The 27,504-nt window shown below is 41.3% G+C and overlaps 2 protein-coding genes across 2 annotated transcripts in view; both read left to right on the plus strand.

Annotated features, from left to right (window-relative positions):
• The first annotated feature begins 2,939 nt into the window (after positions 1 to 2,939).
• NUDT19 (nudix hydrolase 19) lies at positions 2,940 to 9,764 on the plus strand. The gene is made up of 3 exons (XM_081217391.1): positions 2,940 to 3,807; positions 7,718 to 7,925; positions 8,814 to 9,764. The coding sequence occupies exons 1-3, from the start codon at positions 3,094 to 3,096 to the stop codon at positions 9,017 to 9,019; spliced, it is 1,128 nt and encodes a 375-aa protein (XP_081073517.1). The 5' UTR covers positions 2,940 to 3,093; the 3' UTR covers positions 9,020 to 9,764.
• Positions 9,765 to 17,885: 8,121 nt separating this feature from the next.
• The window catches only part of TDRD12 (tudor domain containing 12), an 83,912-nt gene continuing 74,293 nt past the window's right edge, over positions 17,886 to 27,504 (plus strand). Inside the window, exons 1-2 of the mRNA XM_081217037.1 lie at positions 17,886 to 18,195; positions 26,392 to 26,550. Coding sequence (XP_081073163.1) covers positions 18,172 to 18,195; positions 26,392 to 26,550 — 183 coding nt within the window. The 5' untranslated portion in view covers positions 17,886 to 18,171. The remainder of the gene's footprint in view (positions 18,196 to 26,391; positions 26,551 to 27,504) is intronic.

Below are 27,504 nucleotides of genomic sequence, written 5' to 3' on the forward strand. Positions count from 1 at the left end.
ACTGATCTGATTTCTGTCCCTACAGTGTTGCCTCTTCCAGAATGTCACCTAAGTGGAATCTATGCATTTTTGAGAAAACATATTGTGAACCTTTTTTAAACCCTTTTCAAAAAACATTTTGAGAAATCATTTTTATGTAATGATTCTTGGTGCCCTGGATGTTGCTGGTCATTCATAGGTGAATTCCATTTAACTGCAGTGACATGCCTTCATTTCTAGGCAGGTTGAACAAACTCTCCTGCTACTGTGGATTCTCCAAACTGAAGTCATCTCTCCATGGCTAGCCCCTGCATTCTCTTCCTTTCTTTTTCCACTGAAAAACATGATAAATAATGGATAACAGAAATGAATTTGGGCTCAATGAAGTAGAGATTGAAATAAAAGTCCACTTGGAGCTATGCTTAAGAAACAATATGACATGTTTGGAAAGTTGTTTTTTTTTCTTTCAGGATCATGCATGTTCTAATCAAATAAGAACATTTGTTATTGTAAAGATAGCTGGGGAAGACCAGACCAGTGGAACATAAGAACCAAGAGCCAAGTGTCCTTCTCTGAAGTAAGCAACTGTTGCCATAAACAAAGTGACTCAACTCTTGTGATCAAGTGGCACATGGTAACTGCTAGCCCTAGTAGGGGATGGTTGTGTGCACTTACTGTCAGGCCTGGAGTAGCTGGCACTGTGCCCCTGGCAGAACAGGGCAGGGCAGGACACTCGGAGGACACGCCAATAGGTCTGGAGACAGATTCCAAACAACACTTGCTGCACGTGTGACCTTACATAAATCACAACCAACTGTCTTTCCATATCTCTTGCCCATTTTCTACACAATTGGAGGTTTTTTCTTCTCAGTCCTTTGTGATAGGCATTAGAGATATTTTCTCAGTTTATTATATCTTGGACTTTCTTATGGTGTCTTTTGTCATAATAAAGTTATAAATATGCACGGTGTGTCAAATTGATCAATCTTTTTCCCTTATGCTTCTAGATTTTGAGTCAAAGACTATAGAGGAATTTACCTGTTTTCTCCTAATGCTTCAATGGTTTTTTATCCACTGTGGTAGCCAGCCTCCAAGATGACCACCAATGATCCCCACCACCTGGTGTTTTCATGTAGTCCCCTCTCACACGGAATAGAGCTGACCAGTGTAACAATAGGATACTGTGGAAGTGATGGAATGTGACTCCTGAGGCTAAGTCAGGAAATGCATCATGACTTCTTCCTTCCTCTCTTGGATCGTTAACTACCATGTCTCAAAGACATCCAAGCAGCACTATGGAGAGGCCAATATGGTGAGGAACTGAGGCCTCTGGCCAACAGCCATATGAGTGAGCCATTGTAGAAATGGATCCCTCAGCCCCTAATCAAGCCCCAGCTGACATGCTCACCAGTCTCACGGGAAATAGAACCCAGCTAAGATGCTCTTGAAATCCTGATCCACAGAAACTGTGAGATAATAAATGTTCATTGTTTGAAGCCACCGATTTTTCAACCTCCCAAGCTAAAACTTTAATTCCTTCTTTTCCCTTGCTCTGCATATTCAACCAATGACCACATTACCTCAAGTCTACCTCCTAAATACTCTCTAGTGAATCACTCCCTTCTTCCCACCTCACCCCCTCTTCACAGCCACTCTCCTAGTTTAGACCCTCACCATTTCTTCCCCAGCACATTCCACGGGCCTCCAGAACAGCCCCATCTAATTGAGTCATCATGCAGTTGTCAGGGTGACCTTTGAAGATATGAACTTAATCATGTCACCACCTTTTATGGCTTCCCATGGCTTAAAGCACTGAAATCACCTAGAGAAGGTAGGGGATTGTTAAAAACACAGGCTCCAGGGTGCCATCCTAGACTCCACAATAGATTGTGAAATGACTGTCTCAGAGCAGAGAGCCATGCAGTGGGAAAGCAGGTAAGGGAGGGGTCCCTAACTGTGGATTATGCAGAGACTCAAGATGGATGAAATCTGGCAGACTCCACCCCCCTCCCCAACCTGCCAGTACATGGGTGCTCCCTTGGCCTCTGTGTGTTTTTCTAAACATGTGGTCTTGTTTCCTGTTTCTGGGATGCGGTCAGTACACAGGGATCTGCATCTTTAGAAAACGATGCCAACAAAAATCAACCTAAATACTGCTGTTGCCCTCTCTGGATTCTCCCCCAGGGAATATCCCACATTAAAATGATAGTTTGAAAATGAGGCTCAACAATAGTCTATATGCTCATCCGGACACATAACAAATGCGTGATACAATAGCAAGATATAATAGCAATTGTGGAGAAACCGTTGGTAACTAATAAGGAGCTATAAAAGAGAAGACTGCTTTAACAGGCTCTTTCTAAAGGCAGAGCAGAGCGAAATTTCCCTCTCTAGGCTTGGATTAAAATTCTCCCATGAAAGTGGAAATTATCCAGTGACCTAAGATGCTTAAGGTGGTCCCAGGTGCCCTGACAATAAAAGGTGTCCAGATCACAAGATAGGAGCTTGTCTGGGGATTCAAGGAGGACCTTTCACACTCAGATTGTGCTGTGTGAAATTTGTAATTTGGTATCTGGTTCATGCATCAGTTTCACATTGCTGGGGTTCATGTGAGCCTGCAAAGCTCAGACACCTAGCCCTTGGACGCACCCCCCACCCCACCCCCCGCCAAAGGAAACAAACCCTCTTTGTTTAATCGAGAAAGTCCTAGTTCTCAGGTTTTGGTCGGGTAGGTGTCACCAGGCCTAGGTTTGCATCGCACTTTTACCTCGACAGGTCATTGTGCGATCATAAGCATTCCTGCTCTTGGTCCAAGTGTCCTGAGTGAGGGTGTTGAGGCCCTCCTAGCAAGCGGCTGTGACAGCCCTTGCCCCGCGAGAGTGACCTGGCTGGGAACAAGGGCACTCGAGGCGGAGCTTCATCGCGCTGGCACAAGCCTGCTTCTCCCCCTTACAGGCAGGCGCGGGTGAGGCCAAACAGCCCGGGTTCACCGACCGCCCAGCGCGCACCTTGCCGGGAGTTCACCCAGCGAGACGCCGGCCTCCGTCCTCAAGCCCAGGGAAAACTCCAGCCGCACCAGAAGCTGAGCCCGGAAGCCGCGCGCCGCCACACGCCATGAGCGGCCCCCTGCGGCCGGGCCCAAGCAGTTGGCGGCGGGCGGCCACTGTGGTGCTGGCTGCGGGCTGGACGCTCCCGGTCACCGCCGCCCCGTCGCGGCCCCCGCCGCCCGCCGAGGGCTTCCGGCTGCTGCTGCTGCTACGCTCCGCGCGCCAAGGCTTCTTGCCCGGGGCGCACGTCTTCCCGGGTGGGGTGCTGGACGCGGCAGACCGCTCGGCCGACTGGCTGCGCCTCTTCGCGCCGCACCACCGGCCGCCCCGCTTCGGTCTGGGCCCGGTGCCGCCCAGACGCGCCACCTTCCCGGTGCTGCCAGATGCCAGGCCCGGAGCCGCCGACGGGGACGAGGCGACGCTGCCGGATGACGTTGCCTTCCGCATCTGCGCCATCCGCGAGGCCTTCGAGGAGGCTGGCGTGCTGCTGCTGCGGCCCAGGGGCCCCGGGCCCGCCGCGCCCGAGCCGGGCCGCGCCCTCGCGCCGCCGCCGGCCCTGGCCGACTGGCGCGCCCGCGTCCGCCGAGACCCGCAGCACTTCCTGCGCCTGTGCGCTCACCTAGACTGCACTCCCGACATCTGGGCGCTGCACGACTGGAGCGCCTGGCTCACGCCTTTCACGCAGCGCCGTGGCCGCCGCTTCGAGACCACCTTCTTTCTGTGCTGCCTGTCCGAGCCGCCGCCGGTCTTCCCCGACTTGGTGGAGGTGGTGGACTGCCAGGTAGGCGTCCTCCCGGCGCGGAGTGGGGACCCATGGGAGCTTGGGAATGAGGACCCCATCCCCGGCCGGCGGCCCAGGCCCACCCGGAACCTCCAGATAGGCCGGGCCCAGAGAAGCTAATTCGCTTGCTCAGGGACATACAGCCAGTACGCGACTGAGGGGGCATGGGACCCAGGTGGTCCGGCCCCCGGCCAGCAGGCCAAAGCCATGACCTTGGTGAACTGCTTTCTACTTTCCCCGGCTTCACAGCCCCAGGGCCTCGACGATGTCTCCCCACGCGGTTTCTCCAGCGGGAGGCCAGCGGAGACGCTAGGAGCTCTGCTAGCGCTGATCAGGTGCCAGGCCCTTTCCTAAGTAAGCACTTGCCATGCATTAACTCATTTCAACCCCCAGCAGTTTGTTTCCTCATAGTTAAGTCTTTTAAAATTTATTTGAGACTGTTTCATTTGAGACTTGTTTTATGGCCACGAATATGGTCTGCCTTGGTGAATGATCCCTCTGCACCTAAAAAGAATGTGTATTCTGCTGTATTTGATGGAGTGTTTGTAGAACTGTCAGGTTAAGTTCGTTGATAGTGTCCTCAGGTCTTCCATATCATTTACCTGTTGCATCAAGTACTGAGAGAGGAATGCTGAAATCTTCAAAGAATAATTGCGGATTTGTCTTTTTCTCTTTTCAGTTCCATCAGGTTTTGCTTCGTGTATTCTGAAGCTCCCTTGTAAGGTGCTGCATAGGACTATTCAAGCTTGATGGATTGAGCCTTTGATTATGATGAAATATCCTTCTTTATCCCTGGCAATGTTCCTTATTCTGAAATCTGAAGTTTACCATCTGATACTAATACAGCCGCTCAGACTTTCATTTGATTAGCAATAGCATAATATATCTTTTTCCATTCTTTTCTTTTAATCTGTGTCTTTATATTTAAAGTGTGTTTCCTGTAGGCAGCATATAGTCTTACTTTTTTATCCAATATGACAGTTTCTGCCTTTCAACTGGCGTGTTTCGATCATTTGTATTCAGTGTTATTCTCAATAAGGTTAACTTCAAATCTACCATCTTGCTGTTTTTTAATCTGTCCCCTCTATTCTTTGAACTGTTTGTCTTCTTTTCCTGACTTCTTTTGATTAATTGAGTACTTTTAGGACTCTGTTTTAGCTCCATTATTGACTTATTAACTATACTTCTTTGTGATTGCTTTAGGGTTTGCAATATACATCTCTCATTTCATGTGTAGTATTAGAACCTTAAAATAATATACTTCCATTTCTCCCCTCCTGTCATTTATGCTTTTGTTGTCATACATTTGACTTTTATTTCTATTATAAACTCTATAATACACTCTGATTATTTTTGCTTTAGTCAATCTGCTAAAGACTGTGAAAATGAGGGGGAAATGTCTTTTATGTTTACCTGCATATGTACCATTCTTAGCACTCTGCATTACTTTGTGTGGATTTAATCTACATCTGGTATCTTTCTGCCTAAAGAACTTCCTCTAATATGTCATGTATTTCAGATCTTCTAAATTTGTTTAGAATGAATGAATCTAAATTCATTCTAAGCAATGAATCTTCTAAATTTTGTTTGTCTGAAAATACATTATTTTGCTTTTGGTTTTTGAAAGATACTTTGGCTGGGTATAGAATTATTTGTAGGTTAACAGTTTGGGTTTTTTTCTTCTCTCTCTCAGTACTTAAAAACGTTGCTTCATTATTTTCTGGTTTGCATAATCTTCTGTTGAGAAGTCTGCTTTTTTTTTCTAACAGTTTTATTGAGATATAATTGACATACAGCACTGTGTAAGTTTAAGGCGACAGCATAATGATTTGACTTACATATCCCATGACATAATTACCACAGTAAGTTTAGTGAACATCCATCATCTCATAGAAAAGTTTGCTTTTAACTCTCTGTTCCTCTGTACGTAATGTGTGTTTGTGTTTTTGGTGTGTGTGGCTACTTTAAATATTTCCTCTTAATTATTGGTGTTCAGTAATTTGATTATGATGTGCGTGGTTTTCTTTTTGTTTTATTATTTAATTATTTGTTTCTTCAAACATTTTCCACCTCCCTCTGTTTTCTGGGACTCCATGTGTGTTGGACTACTTGATAATGTTCCACAGATCCCTCATGCCTTGTTCATTTTTTTTCAATCTTTTTTCCTCTCTGCTTTATTTTGAATAGATTTACTGCTATGTTTTCAAATTTTCTCCCTTTTCTTTCTTTTTTTAAAAAATAAATTTATTTATTTTATTTATTTATTTTTGGCTGTGTTGGGTCTTTGTTGCTGCGCGCAGGCTTCTCTAGTTGTGGCGAGCGGGGGCTACTCTTTGATGCGGTGCGCGGGCTTCTCATTGCAGTGGTTCTCAACATGGGATGATTTACCCATCCCACCCTCAGGTGCATTTAGCAATATCAGGAGACATTCTTGGTTGTCACAACTCAGGGACTTCTACTGGCTTCTACTGGGTACAGCCCAGGGATGCTGCTGAATATCCTTCCACAAAGAATTATCTGGCTTAAAGTGTCAGAACTGCCGAAGTTCAGAAACTGAGGGGCAACAGTGGAATTTAGAGCCAGTGCCACCCCACCCCACCACCGCCCTGTGAGTTTGAAGCCCAGGTTTTTTAGTTAGAGGATCTTCCTACGTTTTCTCATCTGTAAAATGAGAGTATGCAGGGTTATCCTAAGGATTGGAAATATTTTATATAAAGCATTTTTGCTCAAAATACTTCTACTAGTAACTAGTAAAACTAGTGTTTTACTAGTGACAAGTAACCAATAAGCAATAAGTTATTTAAGTTATTTTAGCCTATGGTCTAGACCAACCTGAACAGGTTGAATTAAGTGAGTTAATGCCTATTGTTTAACCGTTTATCTTCATTGTTACCACTGAACTCACATGATACCTTAGAGATTGGGTGGTCCTTTGAGGCCAGAGCTTTGTTTTTCGAAATGTAGCCTTGGCCAACTTCAGAAGAATCGAGGGTGCTTATTAAACATAGATTGCTGGGCCCCATAGATTGAAGATTTAACAAGTTTCTCAGGTTTCTCATACAAGCTTGTAAACTTTGGGCCTATAGTTATTCAAGGCAGTCAATCTCAACTCCCTGGTTTTGGGTGTGAGAATCAGTTTCCCCAGTGTAAGGAGATATTTAGTAAACCAGTTAAAGAAAGACCTTTTGGGGTTATTTTGTATTATTGGATCAGCTCTTTTTATCTAAATGTGTATGGAAGGAAGGCTTGGGAAAGTAGGCAGGTCACAGCAGTGAGGCCACTTAAGTGAAATGGGTAAGTGCTATCTGGTTGATACCGTGCAGTTATTACACTCCTGGGCCAATAGACTGAGTCACATCTCTTGACCTTCCTGAAAGCTTCTCTTGCTCCGGCCTCTTTACCTTCCTTGTAACACATGGCACATATCATGCTACATTTTGTTTGCTGAAGGCCCTATTAGGGCCTGAGAGATCTTTGTCTCATCCACCACCACATCCTCAGTGCCTAGCCAAGGCGCCCATTTATGGGAGGAATGAACGGGCACTAAATTCTCAATCTGCTGTCATGAGTTTATACTTCAGAGTCTTCCTTTAGGAGTGACCAGAACCACCTTGCCTTCTTAGCATCTCCTGCCTTTTATGCTGAACAACGCTCCCAGGTCAACCCTTTGTGATCTATCCTGGTTTATTTACTAGTTCTCAGGATCAGTGTCCCAATAATCAACCTCTGAAGGGGATCAACCCAGCTTTCTTCACCAAATCTTTTCATGTTGTCTCAGAGGAATCTAGCAAGACACATTAATGAATTACTTTTACATTTTCAATTAGCTCTTAGGTACTGATCTAAGGATCTCGAGTCTTGCGTTGTCTATAGGATAAACTTCAGGAAGTCTTACCTTTGTCTTCCGCAGTGGTCATCTCCGTCAGAGGCAACTGAAAGCTTCATATCAAAGGAAATTTGGCTTGCGCCTCCACAGTTCTATGAAATAAGAAGACTAGAACACTTTGCCTCTCTCTCTGACTTGCACAAATTTTGTTTGGATCGTGAATTAGAAGGGGTGGAAAGATGGCTGCCGATCACATTATTAACTGCTGATGGAACAATCCAGCTTTTACCAGGTAAATCAGTGAGTTATCAGTGTTTTTGTTAGTATTCACATTTAATGCTCTGGGCCATATGGCAGTATTATCTCACACAGAGACATGAATTACAGTCTATGTTTTACACACTACAGAGGTACTAATTAAATAAGATCAAGGTCTGTAAGATATTCATAGTATTTATTACAACTAGAAATTCTGGACACATTACTTTATATACACTTACGTAAATATATTTCCTGGACACTGACAAAGTTCTTTCTCGTAGATTAGCTCACTTTTTTACATTTTAATGTTAAATTATGCAAACTTTAAATTGTACTTATTTGATTGAAAGAGAGTTTGTTGGTGGTCAATTGTTGTTGGGCGAGTACAGGATAGAGGTTTTATAGCCGCTTACAGTGGAGTTTTGTGACCTTTCTCACTTAGGGCTGCTTATCTCACTTCTCAGAATTGTGAAAATATTTGTAATTCATCCTACAGTGGGACAGCTTAGCAGTTTTGATGTGTAAATAATAATTTCTGTAATTTAACCTTAAAATGATTAAAGCAGCCCACATTGAAACACCAAAAATATATGGATATCAAGGCCAACATTAACATTGAATGGGATAAAGAGAGTCATGAATTAGTGTAAAAAATTCTAGTTCAGGATGTAAAAATACTAGTCATAAATATTTATGTACCCAAAGAAAATTCTTGGCTGGAAAATGGAGAACTGGGGAGGGTAGGGGGGTATTAAAAACACAAGAAATAAATTGAGGTAAGCACAAAAAATTAGGATTTTTTAACAACTATCTCAGTTCCAAACACCTGAAATAGATAAAAATAAACACTGATTTATATATCACAAATATATTGGAATGTTTTATAAAATAACACTAAAATTAAAATATTATTTTTCAGGAGATGAGATGTACTTAGAAGATTCAAACTTTCTAGAAAATTTTATGTCCACTGAAAAAAAGAATGAAGAAATCATGAAAGAAGGCAAGAAATTTCACCGAGTAGTGATGTACAATCGCCATGATTATAACATCTACGTGACAGTTCAGTCAAAGTATAAACATGTTTACCCTAAGAACTATGTAGTGAGTAAGAGCCGTCTGTAGAGAACGGCTTCTTTGTAAGCTGGCCTCCTTGAAGTTGTCCTGATGAAAAATGAGGGTTGACTAGACGTGCCTGGAACTTAAGGAACTTTGTGCCTGTAAGTTCTAGTACAGTCTTTCAAGTGTATTACGGAGCTCTCTTTATTCTTTAAACCTTACAGTATCACACAAGTATAAAGTATTAATGATCTTGTTACCAAAACGAGAAAAAAATTTTCACGAGGGTTTCCACTTCTGTATTGTTTTGTTATCAGAAGTTTAAATAAGATGTTCTACTGTATTGTCTTTTAACTGTATTAGCACTCTGCCTGATGTGCTGGGAGATTGATCCATGAATTCCTTAGACTTTCTGCTGGAATTAATTTAAGGGTGTATGATTAGATACATGGTGAACGGTAGACTGAGGTGACCTTCAAGTGACAGTGTCATTATTTTCTTATGACTTTAGCTTGATGATTAAGAGATAATTATGTTTAAAACAAATGGCGTGAGTTATTAGGTTTACCAAATTGGAAATTCGTTTAGTGACTGTTGTAAAGAAATATGAAGCCATAACAAAAGCCATAATTATTTTTACCTTGGAGGGCTAGTTAACAGAATACAGAGAGGTTAGAGGGTTGTAGAACTATTCATCATTTAATGGTACTTACTAATGGTGTTTGTTTTCAGTGTTTTTAATATGGGTAATTTTTTCACCTCCTCTTAAGAGGAATAATGTTTATTGATTAAAGATGGGAAATGGTTTAGACGCCAGTTCATTTTAGATCTTTGACTATATTATGCATTGTACATTGAATTTCATTTTTCATGAAATGTTCTGGTTTTCCTACCTATAAAATAGAGCTATTGATAATTAAAGTTTATGTGTATTATTTAGTCCTACTTAGAGGAATACGTCTAGATCAGTGGTTCTCAATCTGGGCACTTTTGCCCTTCAGGGGCATTGGGCCGTGTCTGGATAAATTTGGGTTGTCACAACTGACAGTGCAATACTTCTACCATCTAGTGGCGATACAGTTTAATATCCTGCAATGCACAGGACAGCCACCCACAGTGAAGAATTATCTGGCCAAGTTTGAGAACTCTGATCTAGAGGAAAATCTATTGTCTTTGGTAAATGGTCCCAACATGTAAATTTTGAGAGCCACAGATAGAATTAGCATTCAGTCTGGCTTCTGAATCTATAGAAGTTCTCCTTACTCACTTTTGGCCTTGGGCATACTATTCTTTCATTCTCACAGAAAACAGAATGTTATAATTGGAAGAACACCATGATTTTGCTGATGAGAAAACTGAGAAACAGATTCACACAGCTAGTTAGTGCCACAGCCAAGAGTAGAACCTGATTCTTTTTCTAGCAAGTGGCACCTGTTGCCTGTCACTAAAAGCAGAGGTCTGAATATGTCTCCCCATCGCATCTTGGTATTACAGTTGCCAAGGAAACCACAACACAGCCAAGCATTGGATGAAACAATGCTTTCCTCACATAAAGAGGCAGAGCAAGATCAGCTTTTGAATGACCTCCGTAAGAATCCAAAACTGGGCTGGCATCAGGCTAATATGTTCTTGTCCTCACAGTTCTTTGTTAGTATAAAACAAGAGTGCCCTATAACATGGGAAATATAATAAGGACTTGAATGTAAGGGGACTTCTCTCCTGGGGGATGATTTGTGGGGGGAGCCCTCATATATGGGCATATGTAGGTCACATTCTTTAAAAAGGAAATTGCTTGCCTTCCACTTTCTCTTTTCTCTTCTCACTGGCTGGAAATGGTGGCAACTGGAGCAGCTACCTTGGACCCAGAGGCAGAAGACATGTTAAAGCATAACTGCCTGCCACTTGGATTGCTCACCTCTTGCTTGTTATGTGAAAATGAAAATACACTTCTATTTTATATAAACCACGATATTTTAGGATCTCTTTGTTAAAACAGTTTAGCTTGTTCCCTAATCTATACTTTTCCCTCCTAAGCAGGTTCCCTCAGCATAGCCTTCCCTGTATCAGAAGGGAAATTAAGTTACCAGTTACTGAAGCTAAAAATTTGAGTCATTCATGATTCCTCCCTTTCCTTCATTCCAATATCCAGGTGACTAGCAAGTCCTATTGATCTATTAAACACAATTATCTTGAAACTCCCATCTGCCCACCTCTGCACTGCTATCGCCTTAGTCTAAACTATAGTTGTTTCTTAGCCAACTGTAACAGCTTCAGAGCCAGTCTCTTCATTTTCATTCTTCCCCCTCACAATGCATTCCTCCTGAAAAGGTGAACTTGACATTGAAACTTAAGTCATGTCCTGTCAGTGCCCTCATTAAAGCCCTTCCATGGCTTTTCCTGACACTTAAACACTAAATTTGTGGTCTACAAGGCCCCACCTTTCTCTCTGATGTCATCATACACCCCTCTCCCTCTATAATCCCATCAGAAGGGTCTTCTTTCTCTTTCTTGACTGCTCAAAGTTCTTTCCCACCTCAGAACCTTTGCACATACTGTTGCCTTGAGACAAACCTGGATCTCTGAACTGTTTTTGTTCTTGGGTCTCCTTGTTACTGTAGCTTCAGAAAAACAGACATGAAGAACAGAGGTTGGGCATCTAATATGTGGATTATTGGCATGTCTAAATAAAAATTCCAGAACAAATAAATAGAAGAAAAGCATTATTTAGAGAACAAAGTTTTCTTGAGCTGAAGGAAAATATTGATCTTCAGATAAAAAGGTCCTGCTATGGTCAAACCAAAAATAAGAAAAATTGTTCAATACCTGGATGACATTTTGAATTTCAAAGACAGAGAATGCATAGATTTTCAGGGAGAAAAAGAAAAGATTACTCACAAAGGCACAAAATCTTCTTAGTGTGTATCACACAGTAACATGATAAACTGGACAGCATATATAATATTCTGAGGGGAAAAGGACGTGTGGGGTCAGTAATTTTATATCAACCATGTGTGAAAGTCACAGAAATAGTCCTTGTTTATATATGGGCTCTGAAGATTCCAGAGCTCTGAAAAATTTGATTTGATTGAAATACTATAGATAATTAAAATTTTGATTATTGGAAATAAAAACTTTTGAAGTAGAAATGCATGGTAGAAGTCCTAATGGTGAGTGTGGAAATAAAATACAGGAAGTAAGTATGAATAGTTAAATATGGCTAAAAAACGCTGCAGATGTTAAAAATAATTCAAATTTTAACATATTTTGTTAAAAAAAAGTAACTTTCTTATAAAAATAATTTGGTTCAATAATCCCAGATTATGTTATCATTAACAGGAAGTGGCTATGGGAGGAATAAAAAAAAAACATGAAAGGAGGGAATCAATGACTGCAGGTTTGTGATAATACCTGTTCAAGTGTTTTGAAATGCAAAAGTGGCTATTAGAATTTAAAACAGAATGGTCACTTTTCAAATCAGTCAAAAGCAAAGCACAACTCCTAATGTAGAAGATAGAAAATATGAAAATGGCAACAAAACAAAAGCTTAGAATAAGACGGTTCAGGTAGGAATAAATATCAACCATGCTGATGCATGAAAATGGGTTAAATTTATTGAATAATAAAGAATCTTAGATTAAATGTTTTTAAACCTAGTTATTTAGAGGAACCTGAAAAAGAAGAATAAACCAAGCCCAAAGTTAGCAGAAGGAAGGAAATAATAATAGAAACTTGAGCAAAAATAAATGATACAGAGATAGGAAAACAATAGAAAAGGCTAACAAAACTAAGAGTTGATTCTATGAAAAGATAAAATTGACAAACCATTAGCTAGACTAACCAAGAAAAAAAGAGGATGCAAATCAATAAAACTATAAATGAAAAAGGAGACATTACAAATGATACCACAGAAATAGAAAGGATCATAAGAAACTACAATGAACACAGTATGCCAACAAACTGTGCAACCTAGAAGACATGGGTAAATTCCTGGAAACACAGAACCTACCAAAACTGCATCAGTAAGAAATAGAAGATCTGAACAGGTCAATAATGAGTAAGGAGATTGAATCAGTAATTTAAAAACAAAACAAAACAAAACAAAAAAACAAACCTCCCCAAAAAGAAAGACCCAGGACCACATGGCTTCACTGGTGAATTTTACCAAACATTTAAAGAAGAATTAATGCCAATCCTCAAACTCTTCCAAAATTTGAAGAGGAGGGAACACTCCCAAACTCACAAGGCCAGAATTACCCTGGTACCAAAGGACACTACAAGAAAAAAAACTACACGCCAATATCCCTGATGAATACAGATGCAAAAATTCTAAAGAAAATGCTAGCAAACTGAATTCAGCAGCACATTAAAAGGATCATACACCGTCATCAAGTGGGATTCATCCCTGGAATGCAAGGATGGTTCAACATGCAAATCAATAAGTGTTCTACATCACATTAATAAAATGAAAGATAAAAATCATATGAGCAACTCAATAGATGTGGAAAAAGTATTTGACAAATTTCAATATCCATTCATGATAAAAAACAAAAAGTTAGTTATAGAAGGACCTCAACATAATAAAAGCCATAGATGACAAGCCCACAGCCAGCATTGTGATCAGTGGTGAAGGGCTGGAAGCTTTTCCTCTAGTATCAGCAATAAGACAAGGATGTCCACTCTCACCATTCCTATTCAACATAGTACTAGAAGAAATGAGGCAAGAAAAAGAAGTAAAAGGCATTAGAATTGGAAAGGAAGAAGTAAAATTGTCTATTTGCAGAACACATGATTTTATATATTGAAAATCCTAAAAACTCCACTGAAAAACTGTTAGGTCTAATCAACTAATTCAGTAAAGTTGCAGAATACAAAATCAACATACAAAGATCATTAGCTTTTCTATACACTAACAACAAATTATCTGAAAAAGAAACAAAGAAGACAATCCCATTTACAATAGCATCAAAAACAATGAAATACTTAGGACTAAATTTAATTAAGGAGGTGAAAGATCTCTATCCTGAAAACTGTAAACCATTGATGAAGAAAAGTGAAGACACAAACAATTGGAAAGGTATCCCACAATCATGGACTGGAAGAATTAATATTGTTAAAATGTCCCTACTACCCAAAAGCTTCAGTCAATCGCTATCAAGATTCAAATGGCCTTTTTTTTTTAAAAGCAGAAATAGAAAAAAAATTCTAAAATTTATATAGAACTACAAAAGACCCTGAATAGCCAAAGCAATCCTAAGAAAGAAGAACAAAGCTGGAGGCATCACACTTCCTGACTTCCTGACTTCAAACGATATTACAAAGCTATCAGAACAGTGTAGTACTGGCATGAGAACAGACACATAGACCAACAGAATAGAATTGAGAGCCCAGAGAATGAAACTAGACCCTATCCTGTACCACTCACAAAAATCACTCAAAATGGATTAAAGACTTAAATGTAAGACCTGAAACCACAAAAATAGAGGAAAAAGTTTGTTGACATGGGCCTTATCAATAATTTTTTGAATATGACACCTAAAGCACAAGCAACAAAATTAAAAATAAACAAATGGGACTACATCAAACTAAAAAGCTCCTGCATAGCAAAATAAATGATCAACAAAGTGAAAGGGCAACCAAATGAATGGGAGAAACTATTTGTAAACCATACATCTGATAAGGGGGTTAATATACAAAATATATAAGGAACTCATACTAGTTAATATCAAAAATGCAATCCAATTAAAAAATGGACAAAGGGCCTGAATAGGTACTTTTCCAAAGAAGGTATTCAGATGGCCAACAGGTACATGATAAGGTGGTCAACATCACTAGTTATTAGGAAAATGCAAATCAAAACCACAGTGAGATACCAGTAGCTCATACCTGTTGGAACGGTTATCATCAAAAAGACAAGAGATAAGTGTTGGCAAAGATGTGGAGAAAAGGGAACACCTGTGCATTGTTGGTGGGAATGTAAATTGGTACAGCCACTATAGAAAACAGTAAGGAGGTTCCTCAAAAACTTAAAAATAGAACTATCATATGATACCCATTTCTGGGTATATATCTGAGAGAAATTCTGAAGAGATATCAGCACCCCAATGTTCTGTGAAGCACCATTTACAATAGCCAGGACATGAAAACAACCTAAGTGTCCATCAACAGATGAACGGATAAAGATATACGTATCTATCTATCTACCTATTTATCTATATATATGTATGTGATGGAATACTATTCAGTCATAAAAAGAAGGGAATCCTGGCATTTGAGACAACATGGATGGACCTTGAGGACCTTATACTACGTAAAATAAGGCAGACAGTGAAAGACAAATACTGTATTATCTTACTTATATGTGGAGTCCAAAAAACAACCTCCTAAAAACAGAAATCAGATTTGTGGTTGCCAGAGGTAGGGGTAGGCGTGAGGGAATTGTGGAGGTGGTCAGAAGTACAATCTTCAAGTTATTAGATAAATAAGGTCTAGGAATGTAATGTACATGATGAGAATAGTTAACAATACTGTATTATGTATTTGAAAGTTGCTAAAAGAGTAGATGGTAACAGTACTTATCACAGGGGAAAAAATTTTTAACTGATGGATGGATGGTGGTGATGGATGTTAACTAAACTTACTGTGGTAATCAATTCACAATATATACATATATCAAACCATTATGTTGTACACTTTAAACTTATACAATATTATATGTCAATTATATCTCAAAACTGGAAAAAATTAAATCTAATTATAAGTTGTTTAAAAACAATACTGCACGAGGGCTAAAAATAAAAAGAGGGGAACACAAGCAAGAAGAGCTTAGAGAGTACTAATCAGATGAGATGGAATTCATCATAGGAACCAATAAATAAAAGTTAATTTTAGTTTGATTTATACAGTTAAAAATGAAGATACGAGAATCTTGCAGTGAGTAACACAATATTAAGCTATGGAAAAAATACATTAGAAACAAGGATAATCTGACAGATGTATAATATTAGTGGGAACCATGACAAATGCCTTCTCTGATGCACAGAACAAGTCCATAAAAGATAACTGAGGCGTCTCGGAAAGACCCTGGACAGGCATCAGGCTTCTGCTTTTGGGTTGAATGACATAACTGCAAAAGTTCATTCCATCTCAACTGATGCAAAATAAATACAACTTTAAAAGTTCTTTTAGGGCTTCCCTCGTGGTGAGGTGGTTAAGAATCCGCCTGCCAATGCAGGGTACACGGGTTTGAGCCCTGGTCCGGGAAGATCCCACATGCCGTGGAGCAACTAAGCCTGTGCACCACACCTGCTGAGCCTGCGCTCTAGAGCCCGTGAGCTGCAACTACTCAGCCCGCGTGCCACAACTAGTGAAGCCTGTGCGCCTAGAGCCGGTGCTCCGCAACAAGAGAAGCCACCGCAATGAGAAGCATGCCCACCACAACGAAGAATACCCCCGCTCGCCGCAACTAGAGAAAGCCTGTGCGCAGCAACGAAGACCCAACGCAGCCAAAAATAAATAAAATTTTAAAAAAATCAGCTGACAAAATGATGAAGCCAGCTCTGGGGCCAAACTTGTTTTTTATTCCTTTTTTATAAAAAGGAGAATATTTTCAAATGGGGCAAGTGTAGGCTGCCTTTGAGAATTGATGACTTCAGGGTAAGATCGTTTGAACTACATTTGGTGGGGGAGGATCTGGGAGGGAGGGGAGCAAAGAGTGTCCTCCTGGTGCCCATTTTTCAGAACTATGTCAGTACTGGAAAACTTAGATCAGCTGCTACCGATACCTCTCACCCTACCATGAGCACACTGACAGGAGAGACTGGTCTGAGCATGACGGCAGGTCCTGCTATCTCAGACTCCCCCTCTTGCCATTCCTAATGCTTTGTCTTCTCTCCTTTTCTCCCTTCTCTTGGGGGTGGGGAGCAAAAAAATATAAGAACAGATCACTCTCCACTAAGCGCTTTGCAGAATGAGAATATCATTCCTGTGATGGGAGAGAGCTATCATCACCCCCATGGTGCCTGCGAGAACCAGTCTGCTCATGACAGCTTTTGGTTGCTTGCTGTGCCATGAGCGCCATGCAGTGAGTTCCCATTTCAACAGTCTTGACTCTTCAGCTCAGTGTGATATATAAATATTTTCATTTTATGTGAGTCATGCTGTGAAAAGTTTGGGAAACACCATATTGTAGCATGGTACCTAGTCAAAGGAAAAAAGTGTTAACCCCATACAAAGAACTGGGAGAGGGCTGGAACTTCCCTGGAGGTCCAGGGGTTAAGATTGTGTGCTACCACTGCAGGGGGCAAGGGTTCCATTCCTTGTGGAGGAACTAAGATCCCGCATGCCCTGAAGTGCGGCCAAAAAGTAAAAAATAAAGAAAAACACAACTTTAAGAAAGAAAAAAAAGTGGGAGAGGGCTGTACTCTGCATCTTCTTTGGGGCTTGGGAACTGTCTCTGAGACCTCGTGTTTAAATCCGACCTGGTAATTTCCTTTTTTTTTTTTTTGTCAAGGTCTGGAGCTTTCAGGTGATCTGGGCCGGGTGACTGCGGGGGCGAGGCCTGGTTAGCCCCATTCAGTAACACGTGAACTTCATGTACTTTGCGTTGTGCTTTCCTGCAGACTGGCAGCACATTTTTGCTGCTTGGGGCTTTAAGCACACGTTTACTTGACCTCGGGAACTCAAACTTACATTTAAAACTGAAGGCTACAGGTGAGTGCTCGCGAGGACCCAGGGAGCAAGCCACGTGACGCCCCGCGCAGCTCCGCCCCCCGTCCGCTCCCAAGCGCTGTGAGCAGGGCGGGGCCAGTTGTGCGGGCGGTTGGCGCGCCACGCGGTTTCTGGAATCCTCCGGCGTGCGCTGGCTGTGGGCGGGAGCCGGGGGGCGGGGCGAGAGCCCCAGTGCGCCCTCGCCTGTGTCCAGGTTTGAGGACGGCGCGTCTCCTGCGGTTCGCTGCGGTGCTGGGCCGGGGCTGCGGGGCGGCCGGGGCTGCGGGGGCGGCCGGGGCTGCGGGGCCGGAGCTGGGTGCGCGGGCTCCGCGGCGCTGAGCTGGAGAGGAGGCGTGCCTCCGCGGAGGCCGGCACTACAGGAGACTCTCTTTTCGCCCCCAAAAGTTTATCTCGAGGGAGTAGCGACGGGGAGACCAGGAGCCGGGCGCAGCCGCTACGCTGTGCGTGCTTCCCGGGCCAGTCTGCCGGGTGGCCTGCGAGGCTCGGGGAAGATGCTCCAGGTCCTGGTGCTGAAGGTGAGCGAGCGCGAAGCCCTGAGCCCGGCCGTTCACCCGCTCCCCGAGCAGGGTCCGCCCCGGCTGGGGACCCGCGGGAAGGGGTGCCGGATGAGATCCGGGACGCTTAATTTCAGAGAAACAACGGGAAATTTTCGTTCAAGGCTGCCCCATGCAGTATTTGGGACATACTTAGAGTAAAAAATCATTCGTTGTTTCTCCGAAATTCGGATTGAACTAGGTTGTCCTGTATCTAGAACCTCAGGGGGAGGGACGGACTCTGACCTCTTCTCCCGGTCCCGGTTCGGCGCTGGATGAGGCCCCCCTCGTGCCCTCGGTCCTTTGACCTATTACTCTCCCCCGACGCGAGTCCTCTCCGGCCGGTCCCCACCTGCATTGGACAGGGGCGTGGGTGACCTGTATCTCTCCTCCGAACACACGCCCATCCCGGCTGCACTCGTGGGGACCCCTGCCCCCTCGCGCCCCAGGACTCTGGCGGCCACCCCCTCCCCACGCGGGCTCCTCGGGACTCGCGTCTCTTGAGTCGTGGGGGGCGCAGCGGGGGTTCGCCCCGGAGGGGGCCTGCAGAGCGACCCGAACTGCAGCTTCACCTTTGAGTGAGGTGCGTGCTCTTTAAAGATGCTGGAGACCGGGAAAGCACATGGTGTGTTGACGGTGTGTACTTGCAGGAAGGAGTTTACAAACCAGAGCAAAGGGGTGGGTATTGGGAAAAGGAAATATAAAGAACTTTTTGGAAAAGATCATACTTCAGTGGGCAGAGGAGAGGCATGATGGCATTTAAAAAAAAAATCAACTTTCCTGTTCCTGTTTTATGTAGTTTATACCAACAGAGATTCACAAGCGTTTGAAGCAGCTGATTCTTACAGAGGATTTGCTCTGAGACTTTTAGGGTTTTGAGATGTAACTGGCAAGCTCCTCTCCACCACCTTCCCTAAATAGTCTGATTTCTCCTTTAGAAAGACAGGGCTCTTCCAGGGGGTACGGATGCTGCCATGTGCAAATCCATTGGGGCAGAACTTTGGAAGGAGTTGCTGGACTCTCACTGCCTCTAACTTGGGAACCCCTCTTTTCTCAGTTGGACCCAAGAACCCTTTTCTCTACCCCCTCAGCTCTGGTCTGGCCCCACTGCCAGTTCTTACCCTGCTCACACTCAGAGCAAATTTTCTATCCAATATAGGAGTATTTCCTCAAGTGAGGTACCATTACCAACTGTAGTTTTCCAGATTAATTTAGCTTTTACATGGATAAATTTTTCCCCCAAGTTTTTACCAACAGATGAATGGATAAGCAAAACGTAGTATATACATACAATGGAATATTATTCAGCCTTAAAAAGGAAGGAAATTCTGATATATGCTACAACATGGGTGAATCTTGAAGACATCATGTTAAGTGAAATAAACCAATTACAAAAGGACAAACACTGCATGATTCCACTTATATTAGATTCCTAGAGCAGTCAAATTCATGAAGACAGAAAATAGAATGGTGGCTGCCAGGGGCTGGCGGGGGCATGGGGAGTTACTGTTTAATGGATTATAGAGTTTCAGTTGCAAGATGAAAAAGGTTCTGGAGATGGATGGTGATCAAGGTAGCACAACAATATGAATGTAGTTAATGCTACTGAATATGGTTAAGATGGTAAATTTTATGTGTATTTTATCACGATTAAAAATAAAAATTTTAACAGTTATGTATTTGTAATATATTTTAGAAATAAAAACATCATAACTAGCATTACAGACCTGTTAGGATGAGGCTAAGGGAAAAAAAGGTGTTGATTAAAAATATATATAAAGGAAGCAGCCCAGGGAACATGCAGTTGTGTCAGAAATGAGGAAGGCAGAATGCAGTGAGACCCAGAAGCACTGCAGGAGAAAAGGATGTCATGTCATTCTTGATCAGAAAGGTGATCAGCACAGGGAAAGCCCCAAGGCCATTGGTCCTGCAGTCAGACTTTGTTAGTGGAAAGGATCACTTACATTTCAAGACAGCTAGGTATGGACCCTTCAAAGGGACAGCTTGTGCCAGGAGGGGTGACAGAAGAAGCTAAACAAGCCTTGGAAATGGGGTGAGATTCTGAAAGCTGCAGGCTGTGACCTCAATAATGTGGTAGAAGCAGCTGTTCTGCTGGCTGAGTGTATGACTTCAGTACCGTCAGTGAAATCCACAAACAGTATGTCAGGAGTGGTTTTCCTGCTGGAGCTGCTTACCAGGATGCTGCTTTGTTCTGAGGAGACTGGATTGAGATTGAAGCAGTAGCTGCCCAGGGACCTCTCAGGACAGTATGAGCAAAAGTGGGCCAAGTGCTATTTAGTCTGGAAATTTCATAACGTTTTAAAATTAACATCTTAATTTTTATAATTGATGTCGGAAAGTAAACGACTAAAATATCTGAAGTTATTATGCAAATACCATATACTAAGGGGAATTGAACATGAATTGATAATTAACAATTCATGTTACTGAATGTAGGAAAAGAGGCACTCATTACATAGTTACCCAGATAAATGAAAGTAAAGGGAAATAACATGTAGGAAACATGAGTTACTATTCCTGAGAAATAATTAAGAACATACTTTAATTCAATTAAATCCTATTAATTTAATGATGTGAGATATTTAGTTCTCATGCCAGATAGCTGATTCTACTTTTACTTGAGTAAAAATAAAGTATTCAAGTTTGAATGGTAGAGGTAAGGAGAAGAAAGTGGACCAAAATATTATATAGATATTGTTTTTCTAATAGAAATAATGTAGACATGCAGGGAAAAAAATGTGTAAGGCTGATGACTGCAGTGTGGGCAGCATTGCCTTATGGCATTGGCGGGAAGCAGCAGGCCCCAACCTTGGTGTAAGAGGCGGGGGTGGGAGGAATTGTGAGCCCATCCCTGCCTGGTAAAGCACATGGAAGAAATTGCAGCTTGAGCCACTTGTTCTTCTGGTGGGTAAGACTGAACCTGGCCTACATTTTTTAGGTTTTAGTAGCAGGTTAAAAAAAAATGGAAACAATCTAGAAACTTCAAATTATCTATGATGCCTTAAAATATTTTTAAACATCTTTCCCCATCTTAATATTTTGAAGATTTTCAAACTTAAAAACAAGTTACAAAAACAATATTGAGAATAACCGTATACTCTATACCCAGAGTCAACAACTGTTAACATCTTGTCATATTTGCATATTTCTTAATAATAATGTATATAAAATTGTTGACTTCTTTTGCCAAACCATTTGAGAATTAGTTGTAAGCTCTAAATACTTATGCGTGTGTTTCCTAAGAATAAAGACTTTTGCTTACATAACCACAATATAATTATCACACTTGAGAAATGTAACATTGATACACTAATATAAAATCCATACTCAGATTTCTCCAACTGTGCCAATAATGTATTCTGTAACTTGTTTTCTCTGATCCAGGATCCATAAAAAATTATACATTGCATTTAATTGTCATGGCATTTTATTCCCCTTGAATTTGGTTCTCAGTTCTCTGGCTCTTTTGTATCTTTGATGTCATTGAAATTTATGAAGAGTAAGGGCAGTTGCTTTGCAAAATACCCTTCAAGTTGGATTTGTCTGTTTCCTCATGATTGTGTTCAGGTTAAACATTTTTAGTAAAATACTGCATAGGTAATGCCATGTCAGAAGACAAGAAGCTTTTTAAAAAAATCATTACTTTTGATGAAAAATAATTTAAAAATCCAACTTTTATTAAGGAAATACTCTAGACATACAAAAAAGTATAGAAAATATTATAAACACCTGGACATCTATCACCTAGCTTTGCCAGATTTTAACATTTTGCCATATTTGTTTCATATCTTTTTTAACCATAAACTATTTTATTGTTTTTCATGTAGAGTTCTGTGATATTTTGAAAAATGCATAGTCATGTAATCACCACCACAGTCAAAATGCAGAGCAGTTCCATCACCCCCCAGAATGGCCTTGTGGTCCTTTGTAGTCATTTCTTTCCCCAACCTCTAGTCCTTGGCAATCACTGGTTTGTCTTCTGTCCCTATTAGTTTTGCCTTTTTCCAAAATGTCATAAAAATGGGACTGTGCCTATGGAATCATACAGTAGTATGTAGCCTTTGAGTCTGGCTGCTTTGACTTACTGTAATGCATTGGAGGCTCATCTGTGTTGTGGCACTTGTTAGGAGTGAGGAGTATTCCATTGTATGGACGTGTGACAATTTTGTTTATACAGTCACCAGTTGAAGGCCATTTGAGTTGTTTCCAGTTGAGGGAGATTATGAACAAAGCTGCTAGAAACTTTGCGTACAGGTTTTTGTGTGAATACAAGTTTTTATCTCATGGGTAAATCAGTAGGATTTACTGATGTTTGTTTGTTACTGATGTTGTTTGATACTGATGTTCGTCAGTATGTTTAATTTTATGAGAAACTTTTTCAGAGTAACTGTACCACTTTACATTTCCATCAGCAGTGCTGTGCATCCTCACCAGCACTTGATATTGTCAGTTTTATACATTTTAGCCATTCTAGTAGGTGTTTACTGGTATCTCACTGTGGTTTTAATTTTAACTTCCCTAATGACAGATGTGTTCATCATGTCTCCAGGTGCTTGTTTGCCCATCCTTCCATCTTTTTTTGTCAAGTATCTGTTCACAGCTGCCCATTCTTCTAACTTGGTGGTTTGTTTTCTTATTATTGACTTTGTAGAGTTTTTTTATATATATTGGATAATGTTCTTTGTTGAATATGTGATTTGTCAATATTTTCTCCCAGTTGGTGGCTTATCTCTTCCTTCTCTAAACAATGTCTTTCAAAGAGCTGAAGTCTTAAATTTGGATTAAGTCCAGTTTATCCATTTTTGCTTATACGAATTATACTTTTGATGTTTTATCTAAGAAATCTTTGCCTAACCACAGTCACAAAGATTCCCCCCATGTATTCCTCAAACATTTTTTATAGACTTATATTTTACATTTAGATAAATGATCCATGTGAGTTAATTTTTGTATATGGTACAAGGAATGGATCGAGTTTCATTTTTTTGCATATATCTAATTGTTCCAGCATCATTTGTTGAAAAAACTATCCTCCTTCCATTGAATTGCCTTTGTGCCTTTATTGAAAATCAATTGACTACACATGCGTGACTCTGTTTCTGTTGTGTTGATTTATGTATCTGTGCTTTGTCCAGTACCACACAGTTCTGATTACTGCAGCTATATATTAAGTCTTGAAATCAGATAGTGTGTCTTCCAACTGTGTTGTTCTTTTTCAGAATTATAGGGGCTATTCTAGTTCCTTTGCCCTTCCAATAAGAATTTCATGAATAGTTTGTTGATTTCACAACTGCTGGAATTGAATCCTTTTTATAGACCATTTTGGGGAAAATCAAAATCTTAACAGTCCATGTACATAGTATATTTGCATTACAGGCCTTTGATTTATTTCACCAGTGTTTTGTACCTTTTAGCATGCAAATTGTTCATTTATTTGTTAGATTTATTCCAAGTAATTCCTGCTTTTTGGTGCTATTGCAAACGGTACTGTTTTTAAAATTTTAATTTCCAATTTTTATTGCTGGAATATAGACATGCAGTTGAATTTATTATATGACCTTGTACCCTGGAATCTTGGTACAGTCACATATTAGTTCTAGTATATTTTTTGTAGACTCCTTAGAATTTTCTAGATATTGTGAATAGAGACACTTTTCTTTCTTCTTTTCCGATTTTCCTGACAATCTTTTCTTATTGTACTAACTAGGACCTCCAGCACAATGTTGAGTAGGAATGGTAAGCACACCACTAATAAATTTTTTATTTTGTTTGTTTCACTTTTTGGTTCTAGAATTACCCTTTTCCAAAGGTTATTTTTTTTAATAGTTTCCATTTCTTTCGTGAAATTCTCCTTTTTAAAAAACAAACTCACTATAGCCATCTATCCTTAAGTTTTTGAACATGGTATTTGTAATAGCTGCTTTTAAGTCCTTGCCTGTTCACTTCAACATCTGGGCAGTCTTGGGTTCACTTTCTGTTGGCCGTTTTTTACCTTGGCTGTGCACTGGTTTCTCATTTCTTTGCCTGTCTAGTATTGTTCATGCTGCACTGAGGGTTGTGGTGATGGGGAACTACTGTGTGCTCTGTCAGCGCTTTGGGAGGCTTGGTTTATAGTTCTTTGCAGACCTCTTGATTTTGCCCTTGTTGACAGAGCACATTCTCTTTGTCCTGCAACATGGTCTTTACTCCTCAGGCCTGGCACTGCAGGGGTTCTCAGGGAGCCTGAGGTGTTTACTGAGCCTCCTTAACTCCTGCTCTAAACTCCCTTTTCCTGTGATGGGTGTCAAAGAGAATCAAAGCCGGACATTGGTTAAAGCAGTGAAAACAGATTGTATCCAGTGACTGCTGATGTAAGGGAGGGAGCTGAGTTCTGTTCCAATTTGTGTAGAGCTGACCTGATGTTTTAAAGGGAGAGTGAGGAGGATGAGGAGAGGGGCTTCAGTGGAAAATGACAGAGGGTGGGTCACTGTCACTGTGGTGGGGCAGCTGTGTCCGCCGCCTCTGGGCCCAGGCTTCTGAATTCCCGCAGAGACTGGGAGGCCGGGGCCCTGACCTTCCACATGATTACAACCCAAAGGAATTGGTTATCAGGTCCTCGAGAAGGAATACTCCTGAGCGGTAGGAGATACATACACATCCCAAAGGGATAGGTAGGCTCCACAACTGAGGCCCTTTTCAGGAAGTTCTGTGACAAGGGGAGGTCAAGGGCCTGTGTCAGGTGTTGGCTGGGACAACAGTAGTTCTTTCTCAGGCAGGCGTTGTAGAGGGGACATGGCCTTATGCTGTGAGTTTGGGTGGCCTCTTAGTGCAGAGGTTTGGGCAGTCACTCTGTGCCCAGAGTTCTGCAGTTCTCGTGGGCAGAAGCTGAAACTGTATTTCCATCAGCCTCCTGACTGTGGCTTCTCCCAGGACTCTCTGGAGTCTCACTAGTTCAGGCTCTGCCGAGGATTTGAGGGGTTTCGTGTGCAGACTTCAGGGCTCTCCCCTCTGTGGCTCAGCATTTCTCCCCTTCATGTACAGCTGCTCTGGCAGCCCCAGACGCCATTCTCTGGTTTCTCAAGCCACAAACGGGGTGGCTTCTGCTTCAGTTGTATTCTGCACCCCCAGGACTGGGGCTCTTTTCAGGGGAAAAGCTGTTTATGAACATGGGTCTCACCTAGCCATGTTGCCTCGCTTCAAGCATTGAATCTCCCACCTGCTCTTAGTCGCTCTTCAGTGCCTTCGGGCTGTCATTTTCTTTTCTTCCAGGGTTTATCTTTGTTACTTGCAGGTGGGTTAGTCCATATGAACCACTCTGCCATTACTGGAACCAGAATGGCCAGCTGTTCTTTTTTCCAACTATTTATTATAAAAATGTGCAAACATTCAGAAAAATAGAATACTAATGTACTCCTGTCACCTGGTATCTGGGATCCAGAATCTTGGGATGTCATTGCTTCTAGGCCCTTTCAGTAGACAGGAAATATAGTACGTTTGAAAAATCATGAGCTGTTACTGATATTTTCAATTCAAATGGACCCCTAACTTTTCATTTTATGTTTGTATTCTTTCTCTAAGATGAAAATCTTGGTTTCTAATGACACTAATAGATCATAAGATACATTCAGAGAAGTCTTTCACCTCTCTTCTGCCCCATTCCTGGCTTCCTCCGTATGTAATGATTTGTATGTTTTTGGTTTATCTGCCATTTCTTTATTTTAACATGAGCAGAATGTACATACATTCACATTTCCCTCTCTTTCTTACGAAAGACATAGAGTACAAAAAACGCCGTTCTGAACCTTGCATTTGTATTTTATTATGGATATTTTCAAAGTACAGATCAAGGGCATTGATCTCTGTTTGCTTTTTCAGTCGGCACATGATTCTAAATTACATATTATTGGTTACGTGTTTTAGAGTTTTATCTTTGCGTCTTTTATCGTTTTTCTGAGTTTTATTGAAGTATAATTGACATATGACATTACATAAGTTTAAGGTATACAAGGTGATAGTTTGAGGGTCTTTTATCTTCTATCTGACCATTTAAGACAGAAGTAATTGTCAAGAATTTGTTAGAGCACTTAAATTTGAAACAGTTACTGTGGTTCTAAGGTTTATTATTTTATGGTTCCACTTTTAAATCATGCATTGTTTTGTCTTTAAAAAATTTTACAGATCGAAGATCCAGGTTTCTTCTGGGTTATTATAAAAGGATGTAGTCCCTTTTTACATCATGAAGCTGACTATCAAAAACTAAATAGTGCCATGAATGACTTCTATAATAACAGGTGTCAAGATACAGAACTAAAACCACTAATGTTGGAAGAAGGGCAGGTATGTATCTAAATGTGCTTTAAACAACATGTCTTGAAATACTACTCAAAATGTAGACTGTTTTAGCAACTAAGATGATAAAAACTTTTAGAGTATTTCAACTGCTTATGATCATTGCCTTGTGTTCGGTTCTTTTGGTTGCATAAGAGTCGGGCTAGTCATGGAAAGTGGCAATTGTTGTATCAGGTTCACATGGGGCAACAGGAGATGGAGTGTCATCTAAATTCAGACATAGAGCCATCGTCTTGGGGCTGGGAACCAGCAGAGGGAGCATGGGGGTTTCCAGTCTAGGGCCAGTGCCTCCCTTTTGGTTGCTTGTGACTTTGACCAACTCGTGGTGTTTTATTTTCCTTACTCCACATTGTGGCCCCTCCTTCCTTTCCTGCACCCTCAGCTCTGTGCCCATTGTCTGCTTCTCTCTGCAGGTTAGTCATTTCTCAGAAGAATTTGAATTATTATAACAGTGTGATAGGAAAAGATTTATAAACTATGAGAAAAATTAGAAGTAATTTGAATTCCTCAGCCCACCCTAAATAATCATTAATAACATTTTTTCCGTGCCATTTACTTTTAATTAATTAATTATTTTATTTTATTTTTGGCTGCGTTGGGTCTTCGTTGCTGTGTGCGGGCTTTCTCTAGTTGTGGTGGGGGGGCTACTCTTTGTTGCAGAGCACGGGCTTTAGGCGTACGGGCTTCAGTAGTTGTGGCACATGGGCTCAGTAGTTATGGCTCGCAGGCTCTAGAGTGCAGGCTCAGTAGTTGTGGCGCACAGGCTTAGTTGCTCCGCGGCATGTGGGATCTTCCTGGACCAGGGATCGAACCCATGTCCCCTGCATTGGCAGGTGGATTCTTAACTACTGTGCCACCAGGGAAGTCCACTGTTTACTTGTTGAAGAAACGAAACCAGGTCAGTTGTCCTTTTAAAATATTCCACGTTCTGTATAGCCTGGT

This window comes from Mesoplodon bidens (assembly GCF_964165515.1).
Source record: "Mesoplodon bidens genome assembly, chromosome: 18".
Lineage (NCBI taxonomy): Eukaryota > Metazoa > Chordata > Mammalia > Artiodactyla > Ziphiidae > Mesoplodon > Mesoplodon bidens.